Raw genomic sequence first — 13029 nt, 5'->3', positions numbered from 1 at the left:
GGTTAGCAATGTCACCGAACCATGGAAACTCAGATACGGCAAGCAAATTTTCATCCGGGAATTCACACTTAATAGCTTCTTCCTTATTAGTAATATCCGGATTGCTCAGCCTTGAGAGGTGGTCAGCCACCACATTCTCTACCCCCTTCTTGTCTCGGATTTCCAAATCAAACTCCTGTAAAAGCAACATCCATCGCAATAACCGCGGCTTGGAATCGCCCTTTGTCAACAAATACTTCAAAGCTGAATGATCTGTAAAAACAATCACTTTTGACCCAATTAAATAGGAACGAAACTTTTCCAAAGCGAATACTACCGCTAGCAATTCCTTCTCCGTTGTGGTGTAGTTAATTTGATTCTCATTAAGGACCTTGCTAGAGTAGTATATCACATGGAAAAGTTTGTTATGGTGTTGGCCTAGGACTGCACCAACCGCGTAATCGCTTGCATCGCACATCAATTCAAAAGGGAGATCCCATTGTGGCGCAACGATCACGGGGGCTGTCACCAACTTAGTTTTAAGACAATTAAACGCAGTCACACAAGCCTCATCAAAAAGAAACACCGTATCCTTGACTAGTAAAGATGATAAGGGTTTTGCAATTTTTGAAAAATCCTTAATGAACCGCCGGTAGAACCCGGCATGTCCGAGAAAACTCCTTACCCCCTTTACATTCAACGGTGGAGGGAGCTCTTTGATTACCTCAATTTTGGCTTGGTCTACTTCAATCCCCCTTGAGGAGATTTTGTGACCAAGAACAATCCCTTCTCTTACCATGAAGTGACATTTTTCCCAATTTAAAACCAAATTGGTACTTATACATCTTTTCAGCACATCATTCAAATTAGAAAGGCAAAAATCGAAGGACTTACCGAAAACCGAAAAGTCATCCATAAATACCTCCATGGTGTCCTCCATCATATCGGCGAAGATGGCAAGCATACATCTTTGAAACGTCGCTGGGGCATTACATAATCCAAATGGCATTCTTCGATATGCAAACACCCCAAAAGGACAAGTAAACGCCGTTTTCTCTTGATCTTCTGGATCGACGGTGATCTGATTGTAACCTGAGTAACCATCAAGGAAACAGTAGAACTCTTGCCCCGCTAACCGTTCCAACATCTGATCCATGAATGGCAAGGGAAAGTGATCCTTCCTAGTAGCGGTGTTGAGTCGACGGTAGTCAATGCACATACGCCATCCCGTAACAGTCCGAGATGGAATAAACTCATTCTTATCATTTTTCACCACCGTCATTCCCCCCTTTTTCGGCACCACATGCACCGGAGATACCCAAGCACTATCGGAGATAGGGTATATCATGCCGGCCTCCAATAGTTTCAGCACCTCTTTCTTCACAACTTCCTTCATGGTAGGATTAAGTCTTCGTTGAGGTTGCACAACTGGTTTAAACTCAGCTTCCAACTTGATTTTATGCATGCAAAAAGTAGGACTTATTCCCTTCAGATCAGAGATAGTCCACCCTATTGCGGCTTTGTTGGACTTCAAGACTCTCAACAGTTTCTCTTCTTCCAAATGAGTGAGTTTGCTGCTAATGATGGCTGGAAACGAAGCATCATCACTTAAGAACACATACTTCAGATGTGAAGGGAGTTGCTTCAGTTCGGGAGCTTTCCTTTCTTCTTCCGTTTGATCCTTATCATTCACTTCAAGGAGGTTTTCAAACTTAGGACTTTCATCTATCCGATTAGCATTCAAATTGCTAAGACATAACTCAATTTCTCGCTCCCATTCGTCTTCCACATTATCCAATGAGTTAACTAACACCTTTTCAAGAGTAGAGGAAGAGTGTTGCACCTTAAAGATATCTTCAATAACCTCGTCAACCAATTCAATTCTGAAACATTGAGTGTCATCGTCGTGTTGTTTCATAGCTTCAAACACATTAAAGAGGATTTGTTCACCATCAGTCCGGAACATTAGTTCTCCCAACTCCACATCAATAAGGGCGCGTCCGGTAGCTAAGAATGGTCTTCCTAACAGTAAGGGTTCCCAATTCTTATCTTCTTCCATGTCTAAGACAACAAAATCAGCTGGAAACACAAATCCGCCGACTCGCACCAGAACATCATGTAAGATACCTTCCGGATACACGATGGATCTATCCGCCAAAGAGAGACTCATCTTTGTCGGCTTCGCTACAGCTCCCGGTATCTTCTTCATCATTGATAACGGCATCAAATTCACACTAGCACCCAAGTCACACAAAGCCTTTCCAATAGTAAGATCCCCAATGGAACAAGGAATTGTAAAGCTCCCCGGATCTTTCTTTTTCTGCGGTAGCTTCCTTTGGATGAGGGCGCTGCACTCTTCCGTCATACTTACCATTTCATCATCCAATGGTTTTCTTTTCTTTGTGAGCAGCTCCTTCAAAAACTTTGCATAACTCGGCATTTGCTCCAAAGCCTCAACTAAAGGTATCGCCATCTCAAGCTTGTTTAACACCTTCATGAACTTCTTGAACTCCTTTTCCCGCTCAAGATTCTTCACTTTCTTTCTCCTAGGAAAAGGCATCCTAGCATAGGGCGATTCATCAATCCCTTTACCTTTCTCAACCTTCTTACTCTCTTTCTCTTTTATCTCCCTCTGTTTTTCAACTTCTTCTATTTCATCCTCACTAATCTCAACTTCTTTAGACACATTTTCCTTTTCTACTTCTCCCTCATATCTCTCTTTTTCAACTACGACCTCTTGCTTATTTTCAACTTCTTCCTCAATGACCTTCTTTTTCAAGGGCTTCTCCACAGCTGGCCTTTCCGGTATCTCTCTACTCCTCAAAGTGATTCCATTGCAAGTTTCATTTTTCGGATTATCATGAGTGTTTCCACCGAAACCTCCTTGGTTTTGCAACATAGAAAACTGTCTTGACAGCTGACCCATTTGCACCTCAAGATTCTTTATAGAAGCTTCATGATTCTTATTAGAGGTTGCTTGACTCGATTTCATTGCTTCAAAGTTGCTTTGGGTCATGAGCATGAACTGATTTAGAGTCTCTTCCATCCTTGATGGAGGCCTTTGCTGCTGTTGCTGTGCACCTTGACCTTGCATACCATTCCCCCACCCGGAACCGTTGTTATTATTGTTGTACGGCTTCCGAAAATTGGCCAAGTAGCGAGCCTCCTCTGAACCCTCCGGGAAGCATCCGCCATTAGGGTGGTCCTGCAAACAAAAATCACAGCGCACATTGTCAATTTTACCTATTGGAGAAGATTGAACTTGTGGATTGGACAGCAGCTTCATCATTGCTTCCATTTGGCTAGTCATGAGCTTTTGCTGTGCCAATAGTGCTGATTGAGTATCTAATTCCAACACTCCGCCTTTCTTTTTGGCTCCTCTATCATTAGTAGCTCTATACTCGTTTTGAGCCATGCTTTCAACCAATTCTCTTGCTTCAGTTTCGTCACGGTTCTTCAACGAACCACCGGCTGATGCGTCAAGAATCATTCGCGTTTGAGCCCTCAAACCTTGGGTAAACATTTGCATCTGATTGTGGCCATCGAAACCGTGATTCGGACACCTTTTAAGACAAACTTTGAACCTCTCCCAAGCATCATACAACGTCTCACCATCCGCTTGTTCGAAGTTGCTAATTTCAGCCCTTCTTTCTAGAAACTTATGAATAGGAAAGTAACGATCTAAGAACTTCCGCTCCAGCTGTCTCCAAGTCTCAATTGTTCCGGCGGGTATCGTGTCTAACCAATCTTTAGCACGGCCGGTGAGAGAATGCTTGAATAACCTCAGCCTTTTGTCCGATTCGCTCACCCCCGGTGGATCGGTATAGTCGCATGCTTCATAGAAATGAGACAAGTGTAAATTCGGGCATTGAGCTTCCGAACCTGAATACGGATTCTCTTTTAAGGCGGAAAGGACCGTGTTCTTGATGTCGAATGAGACAGGATTCGCCGGCTGAAAGCCTTGGTTTGCCAACGCGTCATTGTCTCTCCTCCCGTAATCACCAAGGGTACGCCTTGGCGGTTGAGGAACCGGTGGAACCTGTTCTTCCTCCATTGTTGCTGCAGTCCTTCCTTGACAGTCCGGTGTATCCCTTAGCAAAGCTGTTCCCCTTAAAGCTTGAGCTTCCCTTGTTGCCTTTCGAATTGCGCGAGCTGTCTTTTCAATCTCCGGATCAAATTGCAGCTCTTGAGGACCTGTTCTCCGCATGCACAATGAAACACACAAGTAGAACGCTCCGGGAGAAAAATACACAACAGAAAGTAATAAAGAAAAACACAGAAAATATGAACACTAACGCCTAATTGAATCAATCACAATCCCCGGCAACGGCGCCAAAAACTTGATGATAAATTTCGCAAGTGTACGAAAATCACGTAGTAATAAAATATCGATCCACAGGGATTGTGTGATCAAACTAGTCGAACGGTGTTCATAGACATTATACAAAAAATACACATGAATTGGGGGTATGTTGAGTAATGAATTGCTAGAAAATGTGCTTGATAATATGGAAAGGTGAGGTAGAATCATCGGAATCATCTAGGCTATAGCTAACCGCATGCAACCTACAATGTATAAGAACTACTCAAGTATTCACAACTAGATCGACAAAATAGTGAATCGCAATCTCTTGTCAAAATCCACTCTATTCGTTGTCGATACTCCCCCGATCTCTCGGGCGGAAGCTACCTACAACGAATGATATTAACGCACGTCAATCGTTTGCTACACTCTATGCCTCAATCTCTCGACCGGAGACACTCGAGCGCTCAATTCAATTCAGTTCAGACATTAAATCAATACTCTCGCACGTGACTTAACTCAAAATCATTACAACACTAATGAAGGATTGTAAAGCATTAGAAACAGACTTGAATTGAATGAATACTATAAAGAGAGTATGATCTTACACAATTGCAGGTTACATTCAGATGAACTACATCCTAAACTACCTAGATTCTACCTCCGAGGGAGTTTAGCTCCTCATCGTTCTTCGTACGCTTCCTTGCTTCATCGCCACGGCTTGTGAATCCATGATCTGATGCGCTTGGAGCTCTCCGCTGGAGTGTGAATCACGATCTTCAAGTTCCAAGACCAGAATGTAGTGAAAAGATGCAGAATTTTTCAACCCGAAAACAGAATTATGCAGAAAATATATATACAGCAGGCAACCACGCCGCGCGCCAGATCCATCACGCCGCGCGTGGTTGCAATTCCATCAACTACGCCGCGCGTGGTAACAGAATCACGCGGCGCGTGATCAAGTCAGAGGCAATCTTCATCTTCAATCAAGACTTCACGCCGCGCGTGGTCAAGTATCACGCCGCGCGTAGTCAAGTCAGAGAGCAATCCAGTTCCTGCACCAAGCTTCACGCCGCGCGTGGTCAAGTATCACGCCGCGCGTGATCAGAGTGAAAATCCTTGCTCCCTGTGAGCTCCATCACGCGGCGCGTGATGGGCTACGCCCCCAGCGTAGTGAAAATCCTTTATTTCCTGCAGTTTTTTCCTGTTTTCTTGCAAATCAAGTCATCAAGCAAATGGTTAGATTTCTCTTATATTTATTGCTAAAAACCTACTAAAATGTATCTAATGTTGCTAAAATAGGCATGGAATAGAGAGTGTGACGATTTGTCATCAGTATGGTTGGCAACTACTTGGAGTTTATGGAAGTTGCGTAACAAGGTCATTTTTAAGGGCGAAATTCCAGACACTTCAGAGCTATTGGACTCTATTAAACTTTTTTCATGGATGTGGTTTAATAGTAGATTTGGTCGTAATGCTTGTTGTCCTTTTTCTAGTTGGTGCTTGGATCCAATGTCTTGTATTCAAAGTACCTAATATTTGTTGTAAGGGTTTGAGTACCCCTTGTACTCCCTTATAATAAAATTTGCTTATAAAAAAAAAACCATTTAAGCTAAGACTTGTAAAAAAAAAGAAGTTATATATTCACAATTTTTTACTACTCTATCTCATCCGACCCCACGTAATAACTACAGAAACGAAGAGCTAGGTACAAAATTAGGTATTAAACATTCCTTAACTAGTAAGTTGAATTTGTGTTTCTCACGTAACTGAAAATATTTTTTCTGGCAAAACTTTTAATAGCATTAAAAAGCAAGTAGTATATGAAAAGTTCAAATTGCCTATGTTACCTATTTTAATAAACGGAAAGGATAAACTTTTAGTAACTTATAGTAATAACTAACCCAAAAAATAATAAAGAAGTTTTAAAGCATACTTGAATGATTTTTGTATTGGTTTCAAGTAGGTGAATCTACAGCCTGACTTTAATTCGTGGGTCCAAACTATCACTCTCATCTTTGCATCTTCATCTCTAACTCAACTTTGTTATTATCTTCTATATTTTCTGTCACATTCATCCTAACCCACATGTCAAAGCAAATGAAAAATACCATCCTTCGATCTCTTGCTCACCCACCTTCCTAAAATTGTTCACTATTCAATGTCTTATTGCTTTGTATAGTTGTTATCATATCCATAGTTTTGGTCACTAATTGTCATAATAATACATATCTTACAATTCTTATTCATAGTTAATTAATCCAGATATATAGGCTTAATTAATAAAATGGTCCCTTAAAGATATTTTTGGTTTCAGATTGGTCCCTTAAAGAAAAAAAGGTCCAAATAGGTCCTTAAAGAAAAAAAAGTCCGAATAAGTCCCTTAAAGACATCCCCGTTAATCAGTTTGGTCCCTAAAAAGAGGTCTAAATAGGACCAAACTGATTAACGGATATGTCTTTAAGGGACCTATTCGGACCTTTTTTTCTTTAAGGGACCTATTTAAACCTTTTTTTCTTTAAGGGACCAATATGAAACCAAAAATATCTTTAAGGGACCATTTTATTAATTAAGCCAGATATATACCATTGATAAAAATATTATATATATTATATACATGTTTTTTTGACTAAAATTTTATATTACAAATATAAGAAAGGTCAAATTTCGATTAATTATAATTTAATTACTTAAGTGAAGGCAAAAGAAACGTAAGCAATTGAGTCTATATATAAATACAACCATCTCTTTTTTATTTTATTTTATAATAAATATTATATACAACAATACTTAGGTATCGTATGACCTGGCTTTTTTCCCTCTTATTTAGAGTTTATGCAAACAACTTATGCAATTTTTATATATTATTATAAGTTTGTCAAGGTAGCTAATGATAAAATAGCTTATAAAATTACAATTTTCACAAGTGTGAATTTATAAAATAACATAAAACTTAATTTATATTGCATAAGCTCAAAAAAGCTAGGCCAAACGGACCATTAGCTCAGTTGATAGGAGCATTGTATTATATGTAGAAATTTGAGTTTGAATCCTACACATCACATTTATTCACTTTAAGGATAGAATTTCGAGCTGCCACTTAACCAAAAAGATAAATTATACTCCATCAGTTTCAAATTACTTAACTTTTTAGAAAATTTTATTTTTTTCAAATTACTTGTCTTTTTGATAATTTATGTTATATTTTGTCTATTATACCCTCCTTATTTTAAATCTTTTTTTTACTAAACTTCTTTGTATAATTTGTTTTAAAAAAATTGATACATAATATAGTAAATTTATTGGCAAGAGAAAGTGTGTGAAAAAAAAATGGTAAATTAAAATAAAGGTATAATAGGAAAATAAAGTGCAAAAATACACTTTCTTAATTTCTTGTTTTTTCTCTTCTAAAAAGTCAATTAATTTGAAACGGAGGGAATATACAATAAATTTAGATATTTTTCTGCTCTTTTTATTCAGCTCTCTCTTTTTGAGAATGAACAACATGTGTGAAAATATTGGAGAGGATCCAAATCGGGATACAACCATCTATTGAGCATCCTTTCATAAGTAATAATCATAATTAATGTGTTTCATTTAAGATCGAATTAAGTGAAATTATTCGAGTTTCATTTTTACTTAAAAAATCAAGGGATTAACCAACCTAATGTATGAATTTTTTTAACCATTTGGTCACATCAGAAAATATATATGATGATCAAATGCTAGTTGGTTCAGTGGTGATTGGCGCTGAACTTGGTAGGGAGGACTGCGGTTCGATCCCCCCATAACTGTATTTGGGAGGGGCTGAAACCACTTGATGTCAGAACTCGTCCCGAACTCTGGACTACTAGGGCCTCATTCCCTTAGGAACCAGAGGGTGAAAAAAAAAATATATATATATGATGAAAGATATATTACAAGAGAGATCGACCCCTTAAATAAACGGCAAAAAATTAAACTCAACAATTACATGTAAATATCCTAAATCACCCCCAAAAAATCAGTCTGTTAAGGAAAATAATAAACAGTTATAAGGTTAGAAATATAATATTATTGAATTGAATGAAAAACAGAGTATCATGGGTTTCGTTTTCTTGCAAGTGTATTTTGTCTTTACAATGTTTCTCTAATTGTCTCTACACTTACGCTACAAAAAAACACAAAAGACAATTCTTTTTCACACCAAAAATCCCAGATAAAGGGAACTCCCTTTGTCTTCTCTCTCTCTCTCTCTTCCACCCATAATACAAGCAAACACACAAGAATAACCTGCGACCTAAGTTTTTCCTCTAATTATTCCTATCACACGTACAACAAACTTGTCTTCACCTCTTTTCACATGTTGGTTTCTTTCTCAACCACAAAAACAGAGTATTAACCATTTTTTTTAATCTCTTCTTCAAAAAATAATGAGAGGTTTAACATCTTGTTACAATGAACATGCCATTAGAGTTTCTGATTTATATTGTTCAAGACCTTCAAATTCAACTCATTCTTATCTTGTTCCAAAACTAAATAACCCTTCAACTCAAAATTCAGTTACAAATACATATAAACTCAATCATCATAAACAATTTCTCATAACACTAACTTGGACCAAGAAACTCATTGGTCAAGGTTTCATCATAAACATCACAAATAACAACACTTTTTCTGATTCTGATTCTGTTTCTAGTTCTAGTTCTGATTCAAATAACAACCCTCCTCTGTTTTTGATGAAAAACAGAGGAACTGAAACTTTTCAATTTCAAAACTTTGAAGTTAAACTTTTATGGGATCTTTCTGTAGCTAAATATGATGGACCTGAACCGGTTAATGGGTTTTACGTGATGGTATTGGTGGATTCTGAATTGGGTCTTTTTCTTGGAGACAAAGAAGATGAATCGTTGAAGAAAAATCATGGAGTGAAATTCTCAATGGTTTCAAGAAGTGAAAGATTTTATGGTACAACTAGTACAAGTACAAGTGTTTATGCAACAAAGGCAAAGTTTTGTGAAAGTGGAAATTTTCATGAGATATTGATAAAGTGTGGTGTTGAAGATGAAGGATCAAAGAGTAACGTGTTGTGTTTGTTTATGGATAAGAAGATGGTTTTTAAAGTTAAGAGATTGAAGTGGAATTTTCGTGGGAATCAAACGATTTTTGTGGATGGTTTAGTTGTGGATTTGATGTGGGATTTGCATGATTGGATTTTCAATCTTAGTGATGATAATAATAACTCTGATTCTGCTGTTTTTTTGTTTAGAACAAGGAGTGGTTTGGATAGTAGATTATGGTTGGAAGAGAAGAATTTGCAGAAGCAAAAGGAACAAGATAGAATTGGATTCTCTTTGTTGATATGTGGATGTAAGAAACTTGATTGATTCTATCTTTTTGTTTAAACTGTTTTTTTTTTTTTTTTGAATACTGAAAAAAACTGATAACATATGTGACATGATAACATATCTTTTGTTTTTGATTTGTATTGCGATATCTGTTCTGAAAGAATGGATGCAGATTTTAAGGTAATTTGTGATTACATAGTACTTTTGGTTTTAACCACCAATATAGACTGTCTAATCTGGTTCACAGGTTAGTTCTGATATCAAGTGCTTCCATTCCCTTTCGATCACAATTGTAGGGATTGAATGTATCAAGTCTAGCGCCAATCAGCACTGGACAAACTAACTATTGGTTTGTAATTACATGGTACACTGTTATATAAATAATTTTTTTTATTCAAAACAGTTTAACTTGAAGTTATGTGTGTACAAAATTGTTGATTCTGTATATTTTGTTACAAGAAATGGATTTTTTGTTCTTTCTTTTTTTTATTTCTGAAATTAGGCAGAACACTTCAATTTCAATGCGTGTTGGTTTTGGATTTCCTTGCTGCATGATTAACTACACGGTCAAATCAGACAATTGAAGTGAGAAGATTAGATAACTACACTGTCAAATCACAGACAATTTAGAACTTTTAGCCAAATTTTTATCTCTTCGTTTAATATATGGGAGTATTATTTTGGAACTTTTTAGAACAACTAGCCAAATTTCTACCTAGTTCAAAGTTCTAAATTTTGGCCAGAAGTTCTAGCCCAAGTTCTAAATATAGGAGTATCAAATTGGAGCCAAAGTTGCAAATAATTGAAATTCATGTATAATAATTTTCAACTAGAGAAAAAATCTTATCAATCAATGTTAACAGCTTTATAATTATTCTTAGTGTCTAAGCAATATATTATTCACTCATTAAATTTGTTATTCTCTTGCAATCGTTTGTTGGTAGTAAAAATATTTAAATTTATTCTATTTATGTTTGATATTATAAGAAATACGTCAAAATCATATTGATCTATCATAATTTCATACAATCACACTATATAGTTTTTGAAAAATCACGGTGAACTATCGGTGATTCCGACAATCAAATAAAAAAACGTCTTGAATAATGTTAAAATAGTGCATAGCATACCTATATCTAGACAATGAGTTTGGCTCTCTAGTTAGGGAATTAGGTTTTTTCGGTCTCAAAACGTTTTCCTGGACAATTGTCCTCATAGACATATCACATATGTATGAAGATCTTAATAGGTCATCAATCTAACAGAATTTGATGGGTCTAGTAGTCTTACTTTAGTGTGCCTCTAGGACATGTCTATACTCTGTACTATGGTCCGCTCTAGCACTGACTAGGGTTGAATTAAAAAGCACAAAACCTTTATAATTTTCAATAGCTTAAGAGGAGACAACTCGTGAGATCACATTAATATCGTTCAATATTGTCAAAACCTGTTTTCATGTATTTAGACAAAATCTTTTTGATATGATATTATCAATTTAAATTCAATTGACGGTATAAAAAATATTTTATGGAACTAAACTAATAAACCTTGATTTTCATGCATATATATATTTTTTGTCTTAGATGAAGTGGTAAATCCACTGAAAATAAACTCACATAATTATAAGATTCAGGTTCGAACTCGGGTCACGACGTCCGGCCTAACAATTTCGACATTTTTGACCAGTTGAGCTAGGACTTATGAGACGTATACATATTAAACTTTGATAAAAAAAAAAATTCAATTTGAAAATCAACATGAGGTTACCTTTTAACCCTTACGTCTAATGTGAGCAAAATTACCATCCTAAATTTTGATTTTTAAATAAATTGAAAGATTTTTGAGGTTGTTTATTGATTTCTTATTTTAATGTGGTGCATTCTTGTTAATTCGTACAAAGTGGCACATTGGTACTTTGGTAGTAATTGAGAAAATGAAACTTTTTTTTTTGGTAGAAGAAAATGACACATTTTATTACAATCATATATTGATTTTTTATAGGAACTGGTTAAAAGTTATACATTATTTAGGTAACTCACTACCTTTATGGAGTAAGAATCATTCCTGTGAATGATGTGGTGTTCAACTCATTTGTGTAGTTGCTCATTATTCAATGTAAATGATCCCTCATACCCCCTTTGATAGCTCAACAGTACAAAGGTGGTTAGGCTGTTGAGGGGGAGCATGACGAATTGAATGACGCACACTTGAGGGGAAAAATACTGCGTAGCAAGTGTAAGGTTAGATGTCTCAAATTCATGAAGTAACAAAAATATGCTTAATCAAAACGGGTGTGTTTTGGTTAATTTTGTCCAAATAAATAAGAAGATTTTTCACATATATAATATTAATGTTACGTACCAAAAAAAAACGACATTGTTGGTAACTACCCCTTCTCCACGCCACCATATAGATTCATAAACCCTTCATTCATTCTTGTCATCTTCATTCATCAAATCACACAAAACCCTCACACTCTCTTTTTTCTTATCTCAATTCTCAATCTCTCTATATCCACCCACCATGTCTTCTTTCAACAACAAATACCAAGGTAGTATTCTCATTCACTCTTGTTTCATCATTATTAATAATGTCCGATACTATTATCTCTCAAATTGCCTTCGATTTATACCTATTATGATTATGATGCATCACTACGATTCTAATGTGGATAGTAATTTATTTTGTTAGCCCTTTTACTATGCTTCATACGATTTTCATATCACAAAAGAAAACACATTACATTTATAGATTTTGATACCAATATGTATGTTTTTATGATTTTTTATTTTTTTTAATGGAATACTCTTAATTATGTTCATAATTGTGTGTCCTAAAATAAATGGATTGATTTTATTTTGTTCTTTCCTCACATTATGTTGATTCCATACCTTTATATTGGGACAATGCATGCATATATGAAAAATAAGAACGTTATTTGTATTAAGTATATTTAGATCTCGTTTTGGTTTCGTGATTCCTGTTATGACTTAAGATCTGGGCTGTTGGGTTAGTATAAGCCTTAGATTCTTCAACTTCTGTGTTTAACTTAAGACCTATATGACCTATGAAGCACGAACCCTTATCATATTAGGTGCGTCACGGTGTTAGACATGTGTCGGTTTCGGACACCAACATTTATAATTACACTGAAGAATAATGCTAGTAACACACTCTTTAACAAACACACTTCAACACACTCTCTTTTATTGGTTGAAATTCACATGGGCCCCATAAAAAAATGTGGACCCATATAACTTTTATGGGACCCATATAAATTTTAACCAATAGAAGAGAGTGTGTTAGAGTGTGTTTGTTAAAGAGTGTGTTGCTAGCACTCCTCTTACACTGAATTATGTCATTTTCTCAAATTATTATCGGTGTCGGCGTGTCACTGAATAATGATGTAGTCTAATGGTT

General features: G+C 36.2%; 1 protein-coding gene across 1 annotated transcript; it reads left to right on the top strand.

The window, feature by feature from the left end:
- Positions 1–8321: 8321 nt before the first annotated feature.
- On the top strand, positions 8322–9867 carry LOC123890422. Its single transcript, XM_045940033.1, has one exon. The coding sequence runs from the start codon at positions 8695–8697 to the stop codon at positions 9646–9648; it is 954 nt and encodes a 317-aa protein (XP_045795989.1). The 5' UTR covers positions 8322–8694; the 3' UTR covers positions 9649–9867.
- The last annotated feature ends 3162 nt before the right edge of the window (positions 9868–13029 follow it).

The sequence above is a fragment of the Trifolium pratense genome, linkage group LG6, assembly GCF_020283565.1.
Source record: "Trifolium pratense cultivar HEN17-A07 linkage group LG6, ARS_RC_1.1, whole genome shotgun sequence".
In the NCBI taxonomy this organism is placed as follows: Eukaryota; Viridiplantae; Streptophyta; class Magnoliopsida; order Fabales; family Fabaceae; genus Trifolium; species Trifolium pratense.
This window is presented reverse-complemented; position numbering and strand designations above follow the sequence as displayed.